The sequence below is a fragment of the Ranitomeya variabilis genome, chromosome 1 (assembly GCF_051348905.1).
Source record: "Ranitomeya variabilis isolate aRanVar5 chromosome 1, aRanVar5.hap1, whole genome shotgun sequence".
Classification (NCBI taxonomy): domain Eukaryota; kingdom Metazoa; phylum Chordata; class Amphibia; order Anura; family Dendrobatidae; genus Ranitomeya; species Ranitomeya variabilis.
In genome coordinates, this window is record NC_135232.1 from 337804629 (window position 1) to 337831486 (window position 26858).

The following is a 26858-nucleotide window of genomic DNA, read 5'->3' on the forward strand; positions in this document are numbered from 1 at the left end:
TGTGGCTCATGTCAATGGACGTTGAGTCCTTATATACGTCCATTCACCACCAGGATGGTATACAGGCGGTAAGAATGTTTTCAGCCATGACAGAGCACGAACCTGAATTCATTGATTTTTTGATCATTCTATTGACCTTTGCCCTGGAACATAACTTTTTCATATTTAAAGAAAGCATATACTTGCAAAGGCAAGGCACCGCCATGGGTGCGGCCTTTGCATCGTCATACGCAAACTTATTTTTGGGCATGTGGGAAAGAGGCATCTTTTTTACTAAGGCGGTGGCCCATATCGAGGGGGTCCTGTTCTGGACCCGCTACATAGATGACATATTGGTCGTCTGGCAGGGTCCGGAACAGGACCTCCTTGATTTTGTTAAGATCCTAAATAACAACTCTCTGAATATAAAACTAACTTACAAACATAGTCGAACCAGTATAGATTTTCTGGATATTCAGATCACGGGAAGTCAAGGGAAGATCCTAGAAACTGATGTCCACCGAAAGGAAACGGCTGTAAATACCCTCCTTCATGCCACATCATCGCACCCCAAGCCATTAATAGATGGTATCCCCACTGGGCAATTTTTAAGGGCAAGGCGGATTTGCTCGGATGACACATCTTTTCAGAGGCAAGCCAATGCATTGGCAACAAGATTTGAGGAGCGTGGCTACTCGAAAAGAAGCATTAAGAAGGGCTTCAGGAAAGCCAAGGAAGCAAAACGCTCAGATCTATTAGAACCCCGTAAAAGAATTGCAACTGAATCCACTGTAAGATTCATTTCCTCTTATAATGGGAAATGGTCCGAGATGAAGCCTTGAGGAAATTCTGGCCTATTCTTACAACCGACCGTACTCTTGTCAAGCACCTCCCGTATCAACCATCAATCACTTTCCGTCGTTCACCTAATTTGAAAGACCAACTAGTTCACAGCTATCACAAGGGTACTCAACCGAGTAAATCCTTTACATCTATGGGCCCAAAATGGGGTTTCTATCCCTGTGGTGAATGTATTGCCTGCCCCAACATGTCGCGTGCAATTGATTTTCAATCCAGTGACGGTAAGAAAACGTTCACTATTACACAGCACATAACATGTAATACCATAGGGGTGGTATATTTGGCATCCTGTACATGCCCTAAACTATACGTAGGGCTCACATCTAGACCCCTTAAAATTAGAGCAAGGGAACATTTCCGGGACATCATGAATGCCGCTAGTGTAAAGGATATGTCCTTGTTAAAGCCCGTACCGAGGCATTTTAAAAGCCATCATAGCTGCGATGCCACATTATTGTCTGTGATTGGCATCGATAAAGTGTATATTGACACCCGGGGAGGGGATTGGAGGAAAAGATTGGTGCAGTTAGAGGCCCAATGGATCTTTAAGGTGGGTTCGGCCTAGCCAGCAGGTCTTAATGAAATCCTTAGTTTTGCCCCTTTTTTGTAGATTTATGGTGTTATATATTTTTTTAGTATGCTTTTAAATTGTTATTTTGAAAAGTTTTTAACCTCTGTGTTTTTATATTTTTCTAGTATGACTCATTTCCAATTTTTTGCATGATGACTCCGTAAAGCGTTGTTTGAATGGCGACATTGTGCTATCCAGCACGGCACTAATTTTGGATTTCTCGTTACGATTGAACTACATGGAGAAATTACAGCATGGAAACATACCCTTGGAACGTACTGAAATTCGTTTCTATTTTAGTGTATTATATCTTTGCATGTTTGCAGATGGTGATACGCCTCATGCGTTGATCCATGAAGATTTTCATCACATTTTCTTTTCTTCTTTTCACCTGAGGTAGTAAATATATGTGCACGTGTACACATACATATGTGTATTTCTATCACGTTTAAAAGGTATATACTTTGCAACTTATTTCCACCATATAGCGCATATGTATAATATGGTGGAATCAAATATAATTATTATGTTACTCACTTGCTAAATATTGAATTTTTCTGTTATAAACCAAAACTCGTCATATTTTAATGGATTTTGAATGTATCACGAATGTTCACCAAATCCTATGCTATATTGTAGCAATAGGATTTTCTCCGTTTTTTGCGCATTCATAAGTCCTCACGCACATGTACAGTGTATGTATATGTATCTACAACACTTATTCACCCATTTTTTTCTTTCACTCATGCCTGCAGACATGGACATATAAATATTCACTCTTCTCCTCCTTTGTGCAGAGTGCGCTTGCGCTGGCATGCCGCGCTGGGGTTGCTGTGGGGACGCGTCGTTACTGGCCCCTGGTTCACTCCCCTCTCTGACGCGTCGAGAGGGGAAGTGACCGGGCGTCACGTGACGCCGACCAGCAGTAGCGTCATGCGGCACAGCCGGCGGAAGCGCCGCCATCTAACTGCCGTTGCCCACATTCAAATGAACGCTATTTAAGCAGCTCCCACACTGCATCAGTACACACCATCCCGCAGACGAAGCCACACGCGAAACGCGCGTCCGGGCACAGCCAATACCTGCAGGTAAATCTATTGAATGCTTTCCTTATTGCATTGCTCCAACTAATTTATCCATCAAACATGTTTGGAGGTTAGGCTATACTTGCTCAGGGTCCCTGTCCCCATGTAAACCACTAGGTTTATATACTTAATATAGGGAAATAAGGCCTTGTCCTAATTAGGTTTATTACAATAAGCCTTCCTATATATTTACATATAACCCACCATTCCTTGTGGGTGTAATTGAGAAATTGCATATATATATATATTTTTTGGTAAGCATTCGTTACACTTGTCACCATATATTACCTCTCTACCTGCATCGTATATGGCGGTTTTTTTGTGTAGTTTTACCCCCATATCTTGTACCTTTTTATTGAGTATATTTGTATGTTAATGTTTTTAGAGTTTTTCAATAAAAATTTGTATTTTTATGGCCATCTGCTTCCATGTCCCTCCTTTGATGCATTATACAGAAAGTTAATAGGAATTGATGATGTGGGACTATATTAACCCCTTCACCCCCGGAGCTTTTTTCGTTTTCCGCTCCCCTCCTTCCTAGAGCCATAACTTTTTTATTTTTCCGTCAATATGGCCATGTGAGGGCTTATTTTTTGCGGGATGAGATGTACTTTTGAACGATACCATTGGTTTTACCATACCATGTAATAGAAAACAGGAAAAAAATTCCAAGTGCGATGAAATTGCAAAAAAAAGTGCAATCTCACACTTGTTTTTTGTTTGGCTTTTTTGCTAGGTTCACCAAATGCTAAAACTAACCTGCCATTATGATTCTCCAGGTCATTATGAGTTCAGAGACACCAAACATGTCTAGGTTCTCTTTTATCTAAGTGGTAAAAAAAAAATTCCAAAGTTTGCTAAAAAAAAAAAAATTGCGCCATTTTCCGATACCCGTAGCATCTCCAATTTTCGTGATCTAGGATCGGGTGAGGGCTTATTTTTTGAGTGCCGAGCTGGCGTTTTTAATGATACCATTTTGGTGCAGATACGTTCTTTTGATCGCCCGTTATTGCATTTTAATGCAATGTTGCAGCGACCAAAAAAACTTAATTTTGGCGTTTTGATTTTTTTCTCACTACGCTGTTTAGCGATCAAGTTAATCCTTTGTTTTTATTGATAGATCGGGCAATTCTGAACGCGGTGATACCAAATATGTGTAAGTTTGATTTTTTTTTTTATTGTTTTATTTTGATTGGGGCGAAAGGGGGGTGATTTGAACTTTTATATATTTTTTATTTTTTTTATATTTTTAAACACTTTTTTAAAAAAATTTTGGCATGAAGCATGCACTACACGATCACCTCTGCTACATAGAGGTGAAGCACAGATCACCTCTATGTAGCAGAAATGCAGGGTTGCTTTGAACGCCGACCACAGGGTGGCGCTCAAAGCAATCGGCCATCAACAACCATAGAGGTCTCAAGGAGACCTCTGGTTGTTATGACAATGCACCGATGACCCCCGATCATGTGACGGGGGTCAGCGGTGTGAGCACTTCCGGCCCTGCGGCCGGGAGCGCTAGTTAAATGCCGCTGTCAGCGTTTGACAACGGCATTTAACTAGTTAATGGGCACGGGCGGATCGCAATTCGGCTCGCGCTCATTGCGCTCACATGTCAGCTGTACAAAACAGCTTACATGTCGCGGCTTTGAGGTGGGCTCACCGCCGGAGCCCACCTCAAAGCGGGGGTTCTGCCAGCTGACGTACTATTCCGACAGCTGGCAGAAAGGGGTTAAACAGATATCCCATATTGAGAGCCAGTGGATATTTGAATTTCGACACTTTTAAGCCAAAAGGTCCTGACCTATGGGACAATCAACTAGGAAACCATTAAAAACATACAGTACAGACCAAAAGTTTGGACACACCTTCTCATTTAAAGATTTTTCTGTGTTTTCATGACTATGAAAATTGTACATTCACACTGAAGGCATCAAAAAACCATTCCCGGTGACTACCTCTTGAAGCTCATCAAGAGAATGCCAAGAGTGTGCAAAGCAGTCATCAAAGCAAAAGGTGGCTACTTTGAAGAACCTAGAATATAAGACATATTTTGAGTTGTTTCACACTTTTTTGTTAAGTATATAATTCCACATGTGTTAATTCATAGTTTTGATGCCTTCAGTGTGAATGTACAATTTTCATAGTCATGAAAATTCAGAAAAATCTTTAAATGTCTTTAAATGAGAAGGTGTGTCCAAACTTTTGGTCTGTTCTGTATATGGTTCTAGTGAAGCACAAATTGATAGTATTTCTATGCACTTTATAGCAGACAAAAAGTGGGTTTTTCCTTTATTTGCTGCTAATTAGAACCAGCGAATACCAGCGCCGTTGTGACTTTTCCATAGATTGCTTCTTGAAGTATGTTTGAGGTCATTGTCCTGCTGGAAGAATCATGACCTAAGACACAAACCCAGCTTTCTGACACTGGGCACTACATTGCAACCAAAAATCCTTTGGTAATCTTCAGATTTCATGATGCTTTGCACACAGTCAAGACACCTGGTGCCGAAGGCAGCAAAATAACTTTGAACCTCCACAATATTTGACTGCAGGTATTGTGTTCTTTTCTTTGTGGGTCTTATTCTGTTTTCAGCAAACAATAGAATGATGTGCTATACCAAAAAGCTCTATCTTGGTCACTTCTGTCCTCAAGGCACTTTCCCAGAAATATTTTGGCTTACTCTAGTACATTTTGCCAAACTGCAGTCTAGTTTTTTATGTTTCTTTGTTAGCATAGCGTTTAATTTCATTCAAATGTTATCTGATAGTTCGCCCTGACACTGATGCACCCTGATCCTGCAGGACAGCTTGTATTTCTTTGGACATTGATTGGGGCTGCTTATCCACCATCCGAACTATCCTGCGTTGTAACCTTTCATCAATTTTTCTCTGCCGTTTACATCTAGGGAGATTAGCTACAGTGCTATAAGTTGTAAAGTTCTTGATTATATTGCACACCGTGGACAAAGGAACGTCAAGCTCTCTTGAGATTGTTGATATTTTTCAACAATTTTGGTTCTCATGTCCTTAGACAGTTCTCTTCTCCTCTTTCTGTTCTCCATGCTTAGAGTGGCAAACACAGACACACAATGCAAAGATTGAGTCAGCTTCTCCCCTTTTTATCTGGTTTCATATGTGATTTTCATATTGCCCACACCTGTTACTTACCACAGGTGCGTTTGAACAATCATCACATGCTTGAAACAAAGTTGTTTACCCACAATTTTGGAAAGGTGCCAACAATTTTGTTCTTTCAATTTTGGGGGTTTTGTGTGAAGTTATGTCCAATTTGCCTTTTTTTTAATCTTTTTGTGTTCCAATGCACACAAAGGAAATAAACATATGTATAACAAAACTTGTAATTGCTATAATTTTCTGGGATAATAACTTCGTTTTGTGGAACAATGTCAAGGGTACCAACACTTTCGGCCATGACAGTTATATTAGAAAGTTGAGTGAATTTGCATAAAGCCTATAACTATTGCTGGTTTTTGGCCATTTTAACTCTTCCTAAAAGATCTTTCATATACATCTTGCAGGAGCTATTAGATAAAGGAATTTGGAAATTCTAAAATTGGGTCTCAAAATTTAAACGGTCAGGAGGATCATATCTATCACATTACAAACTAATCATTTCCTGCATACATTGGTGATTGTTTACGACATTAATGCTGAAAGGCTCTTTCTTCTCATAGAAAATGTATTATTGTAACAATAATTTGATGCTAAGGTTTAAAAAAAAAGAATAGAACATCTTGTCTAAGCAAGGGAGTTACAAATGATATGAGAGGTACTTTCCAACATGTCTTCTTCATACCTGCAAGCAGAGAGCGTTTCATGGACCTACGCAATGTGAAATGGACAGGGTCCCAGTGTCATGTGTATGGGGACTCGGCAGCTGACAGGGGGATGGGATTTGTGCTGTCCTTCCTGGGGGGGTGAAGGGCAGGATAACAGCTGTTGTGGAGAAGTTTGTGAGCAGTTGGGGTCTGCTTGTGTGATTTACGCCTGTTGCTTCATGTCTCTGCTTTAGTGAGCTGTTATGATATCTTTTTGTACCCGTTTGTCTCAGAAATCGTTGTTACATTTTTCCATTTTCGCACATTTTATTTTTTTCTATGCAAAGTTTTCTTGCGTTCTTTCCACGGCTGCATCTTTTCTTCTCATTGTAATCTATTTGTTTCACCTTGTTCTCCTGATTTACTTTTCTACTAACTCGCATTGTGTGTTTTCACATGGATGCTCTCAGCAACTGTATGTGCGCCCTAGTAGGTCTCTGCTCAGAGATATGTGCCCGTATATTGGGCAGTGTTTGTATGAGACGAGGGTACCACTTGTGGCTGGCAGCTGTGGTCAGTGTGACTCCCTTTCTACAAGAACTAAGTAATCCCAGGAGCATTTTCTCCAACTCCAACAACTTCTTCAATGTGTGAGTATATATTTTCACTTAAACCATTCAGCCAGTTAGATATGTTTAAGAAATTAAAAACTGTAAGGATTTGTTCATTTTCATCTGCATGCATTTCTTATTGATATGCTGTAATAAGCTATGCCGTCTGCTTATTACTTGGATGAAGTGCTTAATGGCAACCTTCTGAAATACCGAATAGTCCTTTCCTATTCTAATAGCTATGGCACCCATTTATTAAAGCATAATGTAGTGGCGACTCAATAGGTATGTTAATTGCTATTTTAGAAGCTTTTCAACTCCTGATCCTTCCACACTGTTGTCTTCTTCAGCATGTCATACTTATATATACTACCGAAAGGCTTATTCCATGTTCTTGCCAAGCAGTGTCCTTCCTCCCATCATGTCCCAGAGAAACTCACACTGTGACATTTAAGTAATCACTGTATAGGGAAACAGTCGTGTCCCTTTCTGACAAGATGTCAGCTATAGCTTTCTTAACTGTTATCTAGATCTACACTATTTTATCTACCAAACATGGTAAAGGCACTCATATTATGTGATGGAATATTCTTAAAAAATCTACTTTAAAAAAGCACTTCCATTAATTTTTTTTATGGGCTAAACCTATGTGTATGTAGTGTAGGGTAGATGTATTAATATACTCACCGATCGCCATTTTCTCCGGTTTCCAGTGCCGCTCCAATCTTCTTCTGGGTCACATGGCTTAAATTCCGACTTTTCAGCTCATACTTGGCTCAGTGTGTGAGCCGGAAGTCGCTTTTTCATTGTAAGCTTATGACGCATCAGAGCAAGTCTTCTGAGGCTTATATTGTAAAAGCGACTTCTGGCTCACACATAGAGGCAAGTGTGATCCAGCCAGTCAGAAGAGTCATCACATAACTCGGGAGAGAACTGGAGCAGCGCTGGAACCAAGGAAGACGGCAAGTCTTGGAGATGGGAGTGAGCGGTCCAGATTATTGAGGATGTTAGTTTTAAGTCATTAGCAAAACAGGGCAAGGGTAGGGTGGTAGACAGAGACGAGGAAGGAGATGTAGGGTGGTGCAGAACTGTGAAGAGATTTGTGGGTGAGAGTGATAAGTTTATATTGGACTCTGTAGTGGATGAGAAACCAATGCAATGCTTGCATATATATAGACCCTTATATAAACTTTTATTATCCAACTTTGTTAAAATAGGACTAACAACATTAAAGACACACTCGACAAACTTATGTATAGAATATAGATAAATATAGCTGATATTCAACCCTATTAGCTTATCCTGAATTATACCCTTGCCTGATAACCTACCAGCAGCACCCTTTACAATGCGACAATGGTGCCCCCTCTCCTCAGTGGCGCTCTCTTATATCTTTAATACACCCTTGTTAGTGCTGGCATAAATATAGACATATTATAACCAAAAGCAAGATAAATCAATTGTATCCAAAAATGCTATTTTGTACTAGTAAATAAGGGGAAGGGTATACCCTATCAAAATCAAATATAACAACCAGCAAAAATGGAGACTAGGGGAGTGGGCAAATGAAAAAAGGTATATGGCTGTGCAATACAGCTAAGATATATAACTGGAAAGTATGGACTGCTCCCTGGTAATTCCCTAATTTCTGGATCTCTGCCTGACACATGGTGGCTATCGCTAGGACACCCTACACTGCCTTAAGAGTGTACAATGAATGCAATGTGAACACATAGATTTAATACTGAATACAAATGTCCTTGATTGCAGAAAAAGTCACCAGGCAAAATCCTATTAAACATATACATCAGATATATAAATGTTTATATGGGTAATCAATCAGCATTTACCCAGACACGTCTGAAATCATCGTCCTCGATGCATTTTCCCGGCACGGCTCATTAGAATAACTGATACATTAGTAAATCATGATGTCCAGCATATTATGTCTTATGAGTATGTGCCCTCGGTGAAGCTCCTCCCCAACAAGCCCCTGATTTCCGCTTAGGAAGGGAGTATCCTCACATATAGCAGTATTGCGGTTTGTCTTCATGTTCCTAATGCACCTGCACCATATTTCTGGACACTAGAGATCCAACCTGATAATGCGCATGTCAAAACCATCAGGTGATAAACTGTGGTAATGGCATATAACTGGTTGTGTTATTCTCACCTTGAAACGCATGACCCCAAGAAAGGGCATAATTCAGGTTAAGCTAATAGGGCTGACTATCACCAATATTTATCTTTATTATATACACACGTTTGTCGAGTGTGTGTCTTTATTGTTCTTAGTCCTATTTTAACAAAATTGGATAATAAAAGTTTATGATTTTAAATAGCAGTATTTTTACGTGTAAGCTACCGTATTAGTTTGAGACCCCTTTGTCGTCCTATCTATTTAGTTTAATTATTTTGAAACCAATGCAATGGCAGACGTCGGTGTAGCCATGGGAGAGGAATATGATCCTGGCTGCTGCATTCAGGGCAGATTGTAGTGGGGAGAGCTTAGTGAGAGAGATACCGATAAGTGGAGAGTTGCAATAGTCCAGACAAGAACGAATAAGAGCAACAGTAATAGTTTTTCCAGGGTCAAAGTTATAAAATGTCAAATTCTAGAGGTGTTTTAAGGTATAGGTGACATGAGTGAGCGAGTTATCGGATATAGGAATTGAAGAAAAGATCTAAGTCAAATATAACCCCAAGACACCAACGATGCTGCTTGGGGAATAATGCTAGAACCACACACGAAAATGGCAATATTGGGTATGGGAAGGTTAGATGGAGGAAACACAAGGAGTTTTTTACAGATTCAGTTTTAGATACAGTGAGGACATAATGTTAGAGACAGCAGAAAGACAATCATTGGTATTTTGTAGTAACAAAGGGGTTATGTCAGGGGGCAATGCGTATAAGTGGGTGTCATCAGTATAGAGATGGTACTAAAAACTGAATCAACTGATGGTTTGTCCAATACAAATAGTATAAAGGGAGAAGAGGAGGGGACCTGGAATTGAACCCAGAGCAACCCCGACAGTAAGGGAAAGTGGAGAGGAAGAGGAGACAACAAAAGATACATGTGAAGGAGCATTCATAGATGTAGGAGCAGAACCAAGAGAGAGCAGTATCCTTAAGCCCAATACAGTGGAGCCTTGTGAGGAGGAAGAGCTGATGATCCACAGTGTTGAATGCTACACAGAGATCCAGGAATATCAGCAGGGAGTATAGACCATTAGATTTAGCTGTTAGTAGATCATTAGAGACTTCAGTAAGGGCAGTTTCAGTAGAGTGTAAAGAGCAGAAACCGGATTGTAAAGAGTCAAGAAGAAAGTTTTCTGAGAGATAGCGGATTAGATTGGAGTGGACCAGACGTTCCAGGAGTTTAGATTGAAGGGAAGATTAGAGACATGTCTGTAGTTAGCAGCAAATTTCTGGTCGAGGGATGTTTTTTGACATAATGGGTGCATGCTGACGTGTTTGAAGGAGGAAGGAAAGATACCAGATGAGAGAGAGAGAGGTTAAATATTTTAGTTAGGTGAGTGATGACAGCTGGGGAAAGGTACTGAAGGAGATGGGAGGAAATAGAATCATTGGTGCATGTTGTAGGGCGAGATGATGCAAGGATCCTGGTAACCGGTTGGGCTAGGAGTGAGCTAGATGAATGGAGGAAGGCAGGGAATGCATGATATAAGGGTATTGGGACAAAATTTCCTGTCAATTAAGTGGCTAGATCGCTGAGATTAATGATGGTGGCCTGCACTCTTAGACTGAGGAGGGAATGAAAAGTGTCAAAGAGTCGTTTTTTTGGATAGTGAGGTGATGAGTGATTTGAAGTAGGCTTGTTTGGAGTGGTGAAAGCCAGATAGTTATGTTTTACAGGGCGGGCACTAATAGCTTTGGGCCCCTGTGCAAGAAATGTGTCTGGGCCCACTTCCCTGCCTGGTATGCTGCTTATGATGAGGGCAATCTGGCAATGGGACCCCTGGAGCCTAGGGCACCGAGAAACAAGACAGGTTGCCCTCATTATTACTGCCCTGAAAGCAGGGCCGTACATAGCAATCAAAGGGCCCCATTGCAAAAGTTCTATTTGGGCCTCCACACCTCTAAAAATATATATATTTATATTTTATCACTGATATGGAGATATATACTGTATGTGTGTGTAATAGGGATAGGGTTGGGGTTAGGGTAGGGTTAGGGTTGTGTTGGGGTTACGGTTGGTGTTAGGGTGGTGTTGGCGTTAGGGTGGTGTTGGGGTTAGGGTGGTGTTGGGGTTCTGATGGTCTTAGGGTTAGGGTTGTGTTGGGGTTACAGTTGTGTTGGGGTTAGGGTTGTGTTGGGGTTATGATGGTGTTGGGGTTACAGTTGTGTGGGGGTTGTGGTTAGGGCTGAGATTAGGGTTAGGGGTGTGTTGGGGTTAGGACTGTTTTAGGGTTTGAGTTAGAATTGGGGGGTTTCCACTGTTTAGGTACATCAGGGGACTCCAAATGCGATATGACGCCCACCATTGATTTCAGCCAATTTTGTGTTCAAAAAGTCAAACGGTGCTGTCTCTTCTGAGCCCTGCCATGTGCCCAAATAATGGCTTTCCCCCACATATAGGGTATCCACATACTTAGGAGAAATTGCACAACACAATTTGTGGTCCATTTTCTCCTGATACCCTTGTGAAAATAAAAAAAGTTTGGTTCCAAAGTACATTTTTTGTAAAGAAAAAAAAAAGGTAAAATGTTAATTTTTTCCTTTCACATTGCTTTACGATACGATACACTTTATTGATCCCGGGGGAAAATTACGGTATTACAGCAGCAATACAAACAGCAGAACATAAAATATTAGGACACAAATCATGCACAGCTATACCAACATTACATAACAAATAAATGTGGGTAGTTCAGGTATATAAGTCACTGTGAAGCACCTGAAGGGTGAATAAACTTCTTGAATGTGGTTTTGCGCACCTTGAGGGGTGCAGTTTTTAGAATGGTGTCACTTTTGGGTATCTTCTGTTATATTCACCCCCCAAACTCACCTAAAATGTGAGGTGGTCCCTAAAAAATGGTTTTGTAAATTTTCTTGAAAAAGTGAGAAATCGCTGGTCAACTTTTAACCCTTATAACGTACTAACAAAAAAATTATATTTCCAAAATTGTGCTGATGTAAAATTTACATGTGGGAAATGTTATTTATTAACTATTTTCTGTGACACCGCTCTCTGATTTGGTTATAGGATGTTTCGCCCCCAGCAGTTCGCCCCCGGGTACATTTCGGCCACACACATTTCGTCCCCCAGCATTTGGCCCCCAGGATGATACTTACCTGTTGCAGCTAAAGCTCCTTGGGTCACGGAGTGCAGTCTAGCGGTTCCCCGTGACGTCAGATGGAAACAGTTGATTTAACATGTCACAAAAGTGCAGCACTCTGTACAGTACTTTTGTGACATGTGGATTGATGACGCACAGGAATTAATGAACCACAAGGACAAACTGGCGAAACATCCAAACACAAAATTCTGGGGGCAAAACAGGGTGAAAGGGCGAAATGTACCCGGGGTCGAACTGCTGGAGGCGAACTGCTGGGAGCGAAACATCCAAATCCCCTCTGATTTAAGGGTACAAAAATTAAAAGTTTGAAAATTGCAAAATTTTCAAAGGTTTTGCCAAATTTCAGGGTTTTTTTCATAAATAAACGCAAGTCATATCGAAGAAATTTTACCACTAACATGAAGTATAATATGTCACGAAAACACAATCTCAGAATCAGTGGGATACGTTGAAGTGTTCCAGAGCAACAACTTCCTAAAGTGACAGTGGTCAGAATTGTACAACTTGGCTTGGTCATTAACCCCTTTCTGACCTCGGACGGGATAGTACGTCCGAGGTCAGAAACCCCGCTTTGATGCGGGCTCCAGCGGTGAGATGCGCTGACATGTGCCCGCAATAGCGGCGGGGCAAATCGCGATTCACCCACCGCTATTAACTAGTTAAATGCCACTGTCAAACGCTGACAGCGGCATTTAACCGGTGCGATTCACCCGCCGCTATTAACTAGTTAAATGCCACTGTCAAACGCTGACAGCGGCATTTAACCGGCGCTTCCGGCCGGGCGGCCGGAAATGAGCGCATCGCAGACCCGCGTCACATGATCGGGGGTCAGCGATGCCGCGTCACATGATCGGGGGTCAGCGATGCTTCTGCAGAGTAACCATAGAGATCCTTGAGACCTCTATGGTTACTGATTCCGGATAGCTGTGAGCGCCACCCTGTGGTCAGCGCTCATAGCACACCTGCATTTCTGCTGCATAGCAGCGATCTGATGATCGCTGCTATGTAGCAGAGGCAATCGAGTTGTGCCAGCTTCTAGCCTCCCATGGAGGCAAAAGTAAAAAAAAAGTTTAAAAAAAATGTGAAAAAAATAAATTTGTTTAAATCACCCCCCTTTCGCCCCATTCAAAATAAATCAATTAAAAAAAAAAATCAAACCTACACATATTTAGTATCGCCGCGTTCAGAATCGCCCGATCAATAAAAAAAGCATTAACCTGATCACTACGCAGCGTAGCGAGAAAAAAAAATCGAAACGCCAGAATTACGTTTTTTTGGTCGCCGCGATTAAAATGCAATAACGGGTGATCAAAATAACAAATCTGCACTAAAATGGCATCAATAAAAACGCCAGCTCAGCACGCAAATAATAAGCCATGAACCGACCCAGATCATGAAAAATGGAGACACTACAGGTATCGGAAAATGGCGCAATTTTTTTTTTTTTTTTAGCAAAGTTTGGAATTTTTTTTCACCACTTAGATAAAAAATAACCTAGACATGTTTGGTGTCTATGAACTCGTAATGACCTGGAGAATCATAGTGGCAGGTCAGTTTTAGCATTTAGTGAACCTAGCAAAAAAGCCAAACAAAAAAACAAGTGTGGGATTGCACTTTTTTTGTAATTTCACCGCCCTTGGAATTTTTTTCCCGTTTTCTAGTACACGACATGCTAAAACCAATGATGTAGTTCAAAAGTACAACTTGTTTCGCAAAAAATAAGCCCTCACATGGCCATATTGACGGAAAAATAAAAAAATTATGGCTCTGGGAAGTAGGGGAGCGAAAAATACGGAAAAACGGAAAATCAAAAGGTCATGAAGGGGTCAAGGTCAAAATTGGCTAGGTTACTAAAGGGTTAACGGCACGTATAGTCCTATAATTGTGGCAAGTGGGGATGTCCTGTGTGGGGTGACAGTTTTTGATAGTATGAAGGAAAGGGTCATGGGCTTCTTGTTTTAAACTAAAAGGAACCAATCATATAAATGTAGAATATTTGACCAATAAATATTATTTATTTAACTATATACAGTAGTATCATTGATTCCATGGTGCTGTATATGAAGAAGGGGTTATGTCAAAATACGAATATCACTTACAGTAGACTAACTAACAAAGGTAGACTGGCACAGAGGGAAGAGGACAAACCACTGCAGTTGCAAGCAAATAGCCGGCTTATTCAATGGAGGAAACTAATAAATTAGAAAAACATCATTCTTTAAGTTCATACCATGGAGATATCTTGTATTAAACATTGTTTTGTTCTTTACAGCAAAGGTGCATAATGGCGACACTACACATCTAGTAGTTCCTTATTGGTCGAATATTCTGCATTCACGTGATTTGTTTTAAACTAGAAGGATAAACTAAAAAAGGACATAATATCAGAATTGTAAACAATTACTGTAAATAAGTTTATTAAATATAACAAATATTAAAAAATGGAGAAACTGACAAGAATAGTGCATAATGCAAATTGCTGAATACATACAATGGGGTACAGATCAATTAACCTGGAAAGTCAACCTCAAAGAGACAAGGTAAATACTAGTAAATGTCCAACAAGGTCCTAGGACCAAATAAAGTGCAAAAGTAATATCTCTCAGCATAAGTACCAGTAGAAAGTTGATCCGTGGTTCCCCCAGACTCCAGCTCCAACGCACGTTTCGCCTCCCGTGGCTTTTTCAAGGAGTCAAGACTCCTTGAAAAAGCCACGGGAGGCGAAACGTGCATTGGAGCTGGAGTCTGGGGGAACCACGGATCAACTTTCTACTGGTACTTATGCTGAGAGATATTACTTTTGCACTTTATTTGGTCCTAGGACCTTGTTGGACATTTACTAGTATTTACCTTGTCTCTTTGAGGTTGACTTTCCAGGTTAATTGATCTGTACCCCATTGTATGTATTCAGCAATTTGCATTATGCACTATTCTTGTCAGTTTCTCCATTTTTTAATCTTTGTTATATTTAATAAACTTATTTACAGTAATTGTTTACAATTCTGATATTATGTCCTTTTTTAGTTTATAATTTGGTATCTAGGACATTTAAGTGGTATTTTCACTTAGTTGTGTTTCATTAAACTAGAAGGAACCAGACGCCCATGACTCTTTCCATCATACCATGATTATGATTAAAGGAGTTTGTCGCCCCAGAAACGCGTCCGTTTTTAGTGCTCTTGTATGGATCCACTTGTTTTATCGTGCTGAACTGTCTCCTCCCTTCACCTACACTACACTATATATGCATTCACACACAGTTTAGGCCATCAACATTTGAATGGGAGTGCTTCTGTAAGTTGATTTATTTTCACACAGGGGAGTTCATCCAGGAAGTATCTCTGCATGGTCAAGATATATTCATAGATCTCTATGTAGGTCTCTTTCCAGGCAGAAAAGCTGCCAGATGACTGTCACAGCAAAGTGTATAAATAAATATGCTGAAAGCAGCGGCCCCTAATATATGATAAAACTCCTTTTTAATACACCATATAGGTTCTGAGTTAAACAGCTTTATTTATCTTTTCTTCATGTTTCACAAGCATGACTTTAATTTCTGATACAAACGATCTAATGTGTTGTCAGAAACAGCTATCAGAGAGACTTCCACAGCAGTATGCAAGATTCTTAGGGTATGACTCCACGTTCAGGATGGCCGGCGGTATCGCCGCAGCGGCGAAGCCGCTCGGCGCTAAGCCCCGCCCCCTTTCTGGGACGCGATCATGCCAGATGTGTTAACTCTTCACATCCGGGATGATCGCTCTCTCCCATAGCGCCCTGTGATATGCCTTGCGGGGACGCTGCGTCCCCGTAAGGTGTACGGACATGCTGCGATCTGAAAAGACGCGTAGCATGTCCTTAGTCGCAGGGCCGCCGCGTGCGTGTTTCCACGCATGGTGGAGACGGGATTTCATAAAATCCCCTCCACTATACTGGAACATCTGGACGCTGCGTGTTTGACGCTGCAGCTCTGCGCAGCGTCAAACAAGCACCGTTTCCTGACCGTGGAAACATACCCTTATAGTCCCAAATGTGTCTTCTACAGAATTAATGGTGGAGAAAATCTCCTTTCTCCAAGATCCTATCTGAATATGTAGTAGGTATAAAAATAATATTAGCAAATACCTCCAATTAGAAATGTAGTATAGTTCTTCTGATTCGCTATGTCACTTACCCCAAGTGCAGAGTATTGTAGTAGCTTATGTATCCATCATTACGGCCACTCATATAGTGACAGTTAGTTAGTTGGTTGTTAGTGGTTGTAACCATGGATACCTTATCTAAAGCAATGCCCTGCACCTTGGGTAAGCAACATAGCGACTCAGAAGAACTATACTTCATTGCTAATGAGAGGTATTTGCTATTACTACTATACTTACTACATATTGAGATACATATTAGACATAATAAAGAGAGGTCCATCAGCATGGAGCGCAATTTGAAACGTCCACACTACCAAGTGACACTGATATATTTACTGTATCCTCCCGTGGAACCGAAGCCATGTTCTGATTGCTTTGGGCAACTAATCTGAAACACTTTCCTTTGAACCCCTTGTGGGGAAACGTGTTGGGAGCTGGGAGCTATGGTGTATTATACTTTGGAGAAACGATAAGTATGATGTATATTTATATATATATATGGAGATAACTGATATGAATTATGTCAGAAATTCACCATTGTCTCTATTATGTCTAATATTCATAAAATCAGTGAACATTTAGCTGAGACTTAGTAAACATTGTCCCTCTGTCTCCTTTTTTTGCCTGTATCGTGAAACTGACTGATTTATGGATATCTGATTCATCAGCCGGCCTCACACTCAGCGTATCAAAATACAGTCCGTACTTTACGGCCGTAATACGCAGAAAAGTCCCCAAAATAGTGGTCCGTATGTCATCCGTAGGCAGGGTGTGTCAGCGTATTTTGCGCATGGCATCCTCCGTATGTAATCCGTATGGCACCCGTACTGCGATATTTTCTCGCAGACTTGCAAAACCGACATCTAATGGATTTATGTGCTCAAATGTTCATTATAACATATATACAGTATATATATATATATATATATATATATGTCATTGAGACACATATATATATATTCTGTATTTATATTTAATTCAGCGCGATATATGTGAAAAGCCGGTAATTCAATTGCCGGCTTTTCATTTCTCCTTCACAAACCCGACATGATATGAGACATGGTTTACATACAGTAAACCATCTCATATCCCCTTTTTTTTTGCATATTCCACACTACTATTGTTAGTAGTGTGTATGTGCAAAATTTGGGCGCTGTAGCTGCTAAAATAAAGGGTTAAATGGCGGAAAAAATTGGTGTGGGCTCCCGCGCAATTTTCTCCGCCAGAATGGTAAAGCCAGTGACTGAGGGCAGATATTAATAGCCTAGAGAGGGTCCATGGTTATTGGCACCCCCTGGCTACAAACATCTGCCCCCAGCCACCCCAGAAAAGGCACATCTGGAAGATGCGCCTATTCTGGCACTTGGCCACTCTCTTCCCACTCCCGTGTAGCGGTGGGATATGGGGTAATGAAGGGTTAATGTCACCTTGCTATTGTAAGGTGACATTAAGCCAGATTAATAATGGAGAGGCGTCAATTATGACACCTATCCATTATTCATCCAATTGTATGAAAGGGTTAAAAAAACCCCACACATTATTAAAAAGTATTTTAATGAAATAAACACACAGGTTGTTTTAATATTTTATTGCTCTCTCAATACACCTGAAGACCCTCGCTCTGAAAAATAATAAACCGACAATATACATACCTTCAGATGATCTGTCACGTCCCACGAAGTAAATCCATCTGAAGGGGTTAAATCATTTTACAGCCAGGAGCTGTGTTAATGCACTCGCTCGTGCCTGTAAACCCCGGGGTACTGCAAGGAAAGCTGGGTGATCTGTACTTACCTTGAGTCGCGGTGATGCGCCCTCTGCTGGATGTCCTCATATGAACTCGAGCGTGGGAACTTTTCCAAGGCTCCAGTTCATGAGGACATCCAGCAGAGGGCGCATCACCGCAACTCAAGGTAACTACAGATCATCCTGCTTTCCTTTCAGTACCCGGGGTTTACAGGCACCAGCGAGTGCATTAGCACAGCTCCTGGATGTAAAATTATTTAACCCCTTCAGATGGATTTACTTCGTGGGACGTGACAGATCATCTGAAGGTATGTATATTGTTGGTTTATTATTTTTCAGAGCGAGAGTCTTCAGGTGGATTGAGAGCAATAAAATATTAAAACAACCTGTGTGTTTATTTCATTAAAATACTTTTTAATAATGTAAGTGTGTTTTTTAACCCTTTCATACAATTGTATTAATAATGGATAGGTGTCATAATTGACGCTTCTCCATTATTAATCTGGCTTCATGTCACCTTACAATAGCAAGGTGACATTAACCCTTCATTACCCCATATCCCACCCCTACACGGGAGTGGGAGGAGAGTGGCCAAGTGCCAGAATAGGCGCATCTTCCAGATGTGCCTTTTCTGGAGTGGCTGGGGGCAGATGTTTGTAGCCAGGGGGGGCCAATAACCATGGACCCTCTCTAGGCTATTAATATCTGCCCTCAGTCACTCGCTTTACCACTCTGGCGGAGAAAATTGCGCGGGAGCCCACGCCAATTTTTTCCGCCATTTAACCCTTTATTTTAGCATCTACAGCACCCAAATTTTGCACATACACACTACTAACATTAGTAGTGTGGAATATGCAAAAAAAAAAGGGATATGAGATGGTTTACTGTATGTAAACCATGTCTCATATCATGTCGGGTTTGTGAAGGAGAAATGAAAAGCCGGCAATTGAATTACCGGCTTTTCACTAACCGCTGCGTATTTCTCGCAAGTCACACTGCTGGTCCGTGTGGAATCCGTATTTTTCTCGCCCCCATAGACTTTCATTGGCGATTTTTTTGCGCAATACGGTGACAAACGCAGCATGCTGCGATTTTCTACGGCCGTACAAGACCGTATATTACGGATGCGTAATATACGGCAGATAGGAGCTGGGCCATAGAGATTCATTGGGCCGTGTGTAATGCATATTTTACGGACGTAGTTTATGCGCTCATACATCCGTAAAACTCGCTAGTGTGAGGCCGGCCTTATAGCCATTACATTTTTTACGATGGTGCATATGACTCCTTGCATAAAATCAGCACTGGATGTGGGAGTATACTACATATACTAAATCCTGTGTTCTGACTATTTTATGTCCAGGAATATTCTTTGGTCACTGTATAATCGGTTGTTTGAGCAGATAGTATCTGTGTCACCTGTTCTGACTTAGGCGTGCATTTGACCTTTATATCAGATATAGTGTTGACATCTAAGCTATCTATTACTATCAAGCAGATTACTCTATACACCTATATAGCAGCAATTAATCTAACAGTATATTTGTGAGATTAAGACCCTTTTTTTTATCCTTTTGAGCTAATTTGTTCCTCCCATTAAGAGTGACCAAAATACAAATAAATCTCTTTGTGGTGATGCTCCAAAACCATCTTATTGATGGCCTTTTTTGCGACGGGATAATTATATTTATTTTTGGATTCACTATTACTGTCACTTTATCACTTTGATCACTTTTCTCTAGTATATCGAGGGCATAATAGGGTCAGGGAGGGAGAGCCAACGTGAGTGGGGGCGCCATATCGCAACAATAGGGTGCCAACCTCTACGGTAAGGTAGGGGCATTTTTTGAGGCTGTTATAGGGCTATAGTATTTGGTCTGTATTTTACATCAGTATGTGCAAGCCAAAACCAGGAGTGGGTGATAAATACAGAAGTTGTGCATATGTTTATTATACTTTTCCTCTGACTGTCTCACTCCTGACTTTAGCTTACAAATACTGAGGTAAAATACTGACCGAATACTGAATGTGTGAACGTGGCCTAACAGAGTATTTTGGTGGATTATGTCTTCTTAACACAACATTTTTTGTATATGAATAAAACCAGTATGAACAGCCTTTTGTATGCCTCTGTATTGTGTGGATGGTTTCCGCAGCACAAATGACCTTATGGGTTATATTATAGATAATTTAGTGACAAAGAATTTATAATTGGTGGAGAAAGGTTGAACTTAATGAGCCTAGGTCTTTTTTTTCAACCTATGTAAGTCAAAACCTATGGAGGTACAGTATGGATCCTCTAGAAAACAGATTTCCTTTCACTGTAACCCTCTATCTAATGAATGAAGGTGATATAATTTTCTATACATACCCCTTTCTTCTTTTCATTGAGCCCAGGCACATTATATCTTCTATATATTGCGTTTTGCTTTATTTCATTCACAATTTTCTATAATTCTCTGCAACATGGGAGTAAAAATATACAATAGGTGAAAAAAATAAATGATATACAGTGGCTGAAGTAAATATATTTCTAAAGGTGCTATTGTCATGAAACTCTCACTAGATGTCAGTAGCAACCCATCCAATCCACACAGGCAAAGGAATCAAACTATAGATGTCCATAAATTAAGTTACGCATGTTACGGAACCCCCCAGCACCCAGAATATGTTGTGCAGTTATATGTATGTATAATAGGATCCATGTGAGATGCATGTCCCTAATGCATCAGCCCACAGGCTGTGCCCCTGGGCAGAGGGGACAAGATATCCCCCTTCTGACCTCCCCCATCTTTGTAATTTCCACAGTAAATATCGGCAGGCTCCGGCCACCTGCGGCTATTGTAATGTATGTCTGGCCTGCCGCTTTTCAATTGGCCCGCCCTCTGTATCTGTGTGATTTATTCTGTGTCCTGTGAGTAATGTGTTGTCACACTGGAAATACGTGGAGAAGCAGTGATCTTTTATATGTGCCCATGTAACCAAGCAATTCCAGCCAGCGTCCTTCATTCAGACTCCAGCCAAAGCAGAGTGGACCTCCTGAAACACGGAGTGGTACTGAAAGAGGTACTCCAGCATGGTAGACCCCGTTACAATGCGTAATAACACAGGAAAAGAGTATTGAACACATGAAGAAAGGTGAAAAAGCCATGGAAAGTCATGACACCAACTGAAATCTATTAGAAAACAATCCTGCCACATAGTGAACAATAATATCAGCTGGTTCAACTAATGGCTTATAAAAAGGTGCCTCATTACCGAGGTGCCACATGATTAGTAAAACCAGTGAGCTGTCTCAAGACCTTCACAACCTTATTGTTCCAAAACATTCTGATGGTATTTGGAACGCCCGCCAGGGCCGTGGGGTACTTGGTGGCAGCGACCCGGTCCGTGGCCCTGGGCTCCAAAGTAAAAGGGATAGTCTTTAAAGGGATTTGTAAAGTAATAAAAAGTTTGTGATGCCACCTGTGGTACTCGGTCAGGAGTGACCGACGCTGCTTAAAGGGGTCCTCTGGGGGTGATAGTATGCTGCAAAGATGGTATCGCTTCCCACAGGCGAAGCTGGGTCCCCAGGACTCCCGGTGTATTTGGGTAAAGATGGTGTGGTGCTGGAAATAAACGGATGACACAGGCCTGCAGTCTATTTAGCTGGTTTACTGTTGGTAGACAGTCTCAGTCCAGGGTACTGGCAACAGATGACAGTGGAGTCCAGGCAGCCTGGAAACTAATTGAACCCCCTTGGTCAGGTCAGATTGGGAGCCTTCCACTATGCGCTGAATATTAGTCCCTTGCTACCTGCGGCTTCCTGTCAAGGTCCTCTTTCTCTCCTGTCCTGGGACAGTACCTGCATGGTAGGCAACTCGAGCTGTTTCCTTGGGGTCTCTAACCACGGGGACTCCGGGCACTAGATGTTGCTGTACCTCAGGTGTAATGTGGACAAGTCACTTCCAATTTCCTGCCCTCCAGTTCTGGCGTGGAACTTATAGTTCCACACAGCCTCGGGCTCCCGGTGCCCGGTTTCTGCACTCTAGCTTAGAGGGAGCCCACTCGCTGCTCTCCTAGCGCCTGCCTTCTCCTGTGCGCCTTCTCTGTTCTTTGGTTGCACCAGACTAACTAACTCCTCCCCCAGACCAGAATGTATATAATCTAGGGAAGCTCCCCTGAAAACCGGGTTCAGAGCTCCCCCTTCTGGCCTGCAGTCAGAAAGTGTTGAATGTACAGGTTACCTGTCAAAGGGATCCTCCTCGTTTCCAGGCATGGCATCACCCTCCCGAGAGGAAGGCAATACCACTGTGGTACCTGAACTCCTGGGGTGCCACATTCCTGCCCGTTAAATCCAGTACTCCCGGACTGGGAAAAGAAAACATAAACAATACAGGTTAGGAAATGTGCAAAGGTTTTTGAAACATTTCAACAGGTTTAAACAGGTATAAACTTTTTTTTCCTTTACGGGAGGCACTTTGGTTTAACCGTTACATAACAGAATTTATGTAAGTACGACTGGTCTTATATCAGGGTGTCCTTGTTCATAAACCATAGTAAGGCCAACATATAAAATATAGTTACTTAGAAAATTGGTGACGTGTTCAATACTTATTGCAGCCGCTGTATATTAAACATGATCCTTTATTAAGCTATATACAATGTCATAAAATCTATTCGTACTCTCTGAAAACTTTGTACTATAATTTCTATTTGTTAGAATTATAGTAAACCATCATATTGCATCTTATTGAGGATAAGACATTTTTAATATTGTCTTTTACCATCAGTGCAAAATCTATAAATGTGTCAACTAATTTCTGCTTCACTAAAATGTCAGTGAGCATTGCTCTGTTGCTTCAACCATATATCTTCTTATAAATATCCTTCCAGGACCTTTCATTCTATACCTTCGGCTACATGCCCTCCTCTCAGCTTCCACACCCTAATTTAGAATCATCCTTACATTTACATGTTGTAAAGATTCCTCTATGTTCGCTGCTCTCATATAAGATTTACTGATGCTACAGACAAGCTCCAATATACAGGGGTTGGACAAAATAATGGAAACACCTAACGTTTTGGCATCATAATCTTTGAACATGTGATAAACATGCAAACCGTGACATATGGTAATGTTTTGTAGTTGATTATTTGTGTTATGTGATATGTGTATGTAAATTAACTGTTTGTTTGGCATAATTGTCAGAACATTGATGAGAACCTGATACCAATGGCAGACCTCTCGGATTTTCATAGAGGCCAAATTGTTGGTGCTCGTATGGCAGGCGCTAGTGTAATAGAAAGTGCCCGAATGCTTGGCGTGTCAAGAGGTACTGTCTCCAAAGTAATGACTGCATTTGAAAGAGAAGGAAAAACATCCGCAGCAAAGCACGGGTCTGGCCAAAAGTCAAAGTTGACTGAGAGAGACCGTCGGACTCTAAAGCGAATTGTGAGAGAGGATCGCAAGACCACGGCTCCGAAAATCACTGCTGAGCTCAATGAACACCTACAGAACCCAATTTCCACGAAAACTGTTCGTCGAGAGCTGCACAAATCTGGATTCCACGGAAGAGCTGCAATTAGAAAACCGCTGCTCTCAATGACAAATGTTTCCAAGCATTTAGAGTGGTGTAGAAACCTCCAGAATTGGTCCCTCGAGCAGTGAAAACATGTTATATTCTCAGACGAATCATTGTTTACCCTATTTCCGACCGAGTGTACGTTTGGAGACAGCTGAAAGAAGCAATCCATCCAGACTGCCTTCTCCCAACCGTAAAACATGGTGGAGGTTCTGTGATGATCTGGGGTGCTATTTCGTGGAGATCCAGCGGGTCAATGATATCCCTTCATGGAAGAATTAACAGCCAAGATTATTTAGGCATTTTGGGCGACCAAGTGCATCCAATGGTTCAAGCACTGTTCCCGGAGGGGAACGCCATCTTTCAGGATGATAATGCACCAATTCATACAGCTAGAATTGTTAAAGCATGGCACAAGGAACATTTTAATGAAGTTGAGCATCTCATCTGGTCCCCACAATCCCCAGACCTCAACATTATTGAGCATTTATGGTCGATTTTAGAGATTCAAGTTAGACGTTGATTTTCGCCGCCATCGTCGCTCAAAGAACTGGAGGGTGTTTTAACTGCAGAATGGGCTAAAATTCCTTTGGAAACAATTCACACCTTGTATGAATCCATACCTCTGAGAATTGAGGCTGTTATAGCAGCAAAAGGTGGACCTACACCAGATTAAACTAACTTTTGTTGATGTTTCCAGGTGTTTCCATTATTTTGTCCAACCCCTGTAGTTAGTGGGATAATATGATGATAAATTTTGCTCAAAATCAAAGCTCCTAAAGTTACAAGATCCTTTAAAATGTTGTACGTTCGTCTTCAACTGCGCAAAAATACATTTCGGCAGATTTTGTACTCCAGCGAGGCATTGGAATGGATTGCAATTGCACAAAAATTTTGCAACATTTTGAGAAGTCGCAAGTGATAAATTAGGCTAAAATATTATTTATTATATATTTATTATGCTTTGCTTATGTAGCACTATCTTATTCTGCAGCATTTTACATACATTATCATCGGTGTCCCTATTGGGGATCACAATCTAAATTCCCTATCAGTATGTCTTTGGAGTGTGGGAGGAAACCGGAGTGCCCGGAGGAAACCCACGCAAACACGGGGAGAACAGACAAATTCCTTGCAGATGTTGTCTTCGGTGGGATTTGACCTCAGGACTCCAGCGTTGCAAGGTTGCAGTGCTTGGATAACAAATAATACCAAACAAAAGAAATATACAGAACCAAGTAAATCAAATTAAATAAATTAATAAAGCACAAACATAAAATTCACTATTAAGACCATTTTACCCCAGGAAAAAAGCTGCCAAGACAATAATGAACTGAGCCTTTAATCTTTCCTTTTGTTTGTTAGACAAATTTACATAAAACTTGGTTTGTAGTTTTCATTACAGCTGTTAGACTCACATTTGTCACTGTCCTCTGTTGTCCGTGACATACTGGTCACAAGGAGGATGACAAACAGGGATATGGTTATGAGCCATATTTTTCATAGAGTTTGCATGCTTAAACATAAATAAATTCTACTTATTGCAAAGAGATTTTTAAAATGATTACATCCAATGCCATAATAATACTTAATATTGGGTACAGATGAAGGAGTATTCCTGTATTAGTGATCTCCTTATATAATTCCTATAGGTGACTTAAATTGCACAACACTTTATTAGTTGTCACAATGTAATGGATGAGGGTGATGTAGGATATACTCTATGTAGTATTTGGGGGGAGAGAAGGGTTAGGATTTAGTACTCACCATTTTGTGATAGTGAGATCATTTATGACTAAACGTTAGCATGAAGAGTGCGCATACAGACAAACATAGAATGGCAGAGGGGAGTTAAACCAATTTTCTCAAGTTCTTAAATGTTTGATTGCAGAGAGCTTGTAAAAACCAGCAACATTCCCATTTCTGTCTTATTAAAAATCCTCTCCATTCCTAAGAACCAAGGGATTTTTAATTATATAGTGTACAGTTTATTGCATAGGTCAACAGCCACTCTGCAGTCTCACGGTGGCCAGTTACTTAGGTAAGGCGCATGGCCCGCTACAGGCACTGTGTTTTATTGCGCCTCGCTGAAGATGGCCGGTAACTGGACCACTAGTAAAATATTGCAGTATATTGTGCAATTGACACTCTTCTACGAAGCCCAGCAAGGCTAAGATCTAAGATTGCTGGACAATCCAAGCGAATGGTAATCCATCAGCATACCATGATCACATCCAATGGAAGCCTGTGTTTGAGCAGTCGCTAGTCCCAGACATTGCTGTTACAAGCAGATTGTCACATCTGTGTCTTGACATACTGCTGCAACCCCTGCCCTGCTCACTAGGTGGCACCGCATGAATACTGCAGTCACTAGGGTTGAGCGAAACGGATCGTTCATTTTCATAAGTCACCGACTTTTGGCAAAGTCGGCGTCTCATGAAACCGAGCCGATCCCTGTGTGGGGTCTGCCATGTGGTACGCGACTTTCGCGCCAAAGTCGCATTTCAATGACGCTAAAAGCGCCATTTCTCAGCCAATGAAGGTGGACGTAGAGTGTGGGCAGCGTGATGACATAGATCTCAGTCCCCACCATCTTAGAGAAGGGCATTGCAGTGATTGGCTTGCCTTCTGCAGCGTCACAGGGGCTATAAAGGGGCGTTCCCACCGACCACCATCTTACTGCTGCTGATCTGAGCGTAGGGAGAGGTTGGTGCCGCTTCTTCAGAAGCAGGGATAGTGATAGGCAGGGTACATAAAGCCACAAACCGCTTGTGCTGTAGCGATTTCCACTGTCCAACACCACCTTTTGTTTGCAGGGACAGTGGAAGCTACATTTTTTTTTCCTCAGCGCTGTAGCTCATTGGGCTGCCCTAGAAGGCTCCCTGATAGCTGCGTTGCTGTGCCTGTGTGTATACGCCGCTGTGCAAACCAACTGCTTTTTTCAAAGCACAAATCCTGTTTTTCTTTCCTTTCTGCACAGCTATCTTGTGTGTTTGTCCACACTTTTGTGTGCAGCAGTCCTTTTTATAGCTGCCTGCCATACTTTTCTGACATTACTGCAGGGAGATAAATATTGGCAAGTCTGCCTCTGTGCCAGTCCTGTGTGTGGCATCTGTCTCTCATTGTGTGCCACCGAAAACCACTGTGTAATACTTGGCCATTTTTTATTTTTTTTTACAAATTCTCCCTTTTC

General features: G+C 41.3%; 1 protein-coding gene across 1 annotated transcript in view; it reads left to right on the forward strand.

Moving 5' to 3' along the window:
* The first annotated feature begins 6471 nt into the window (after window positions 1-6471).
* Window positions 6472-26858, forward strand: part of FITM1 (fat storage inducing transmembrane protein 1) — a 33207-nt gene continuing 12820 nt past the window's right edge. Inside the window, exon 1 of the mRNA XM_077299467.1 lies at window positions 6472-6928. Within this exon, the coding sequence (XP_077155582.1) occupies window positions 6735-6928 (194 nt within the window). The 5' untranslated portion in view covers window positions 6472-6734. The remainder of the gene's footprint in view (window positions 6929-26858) is intronic.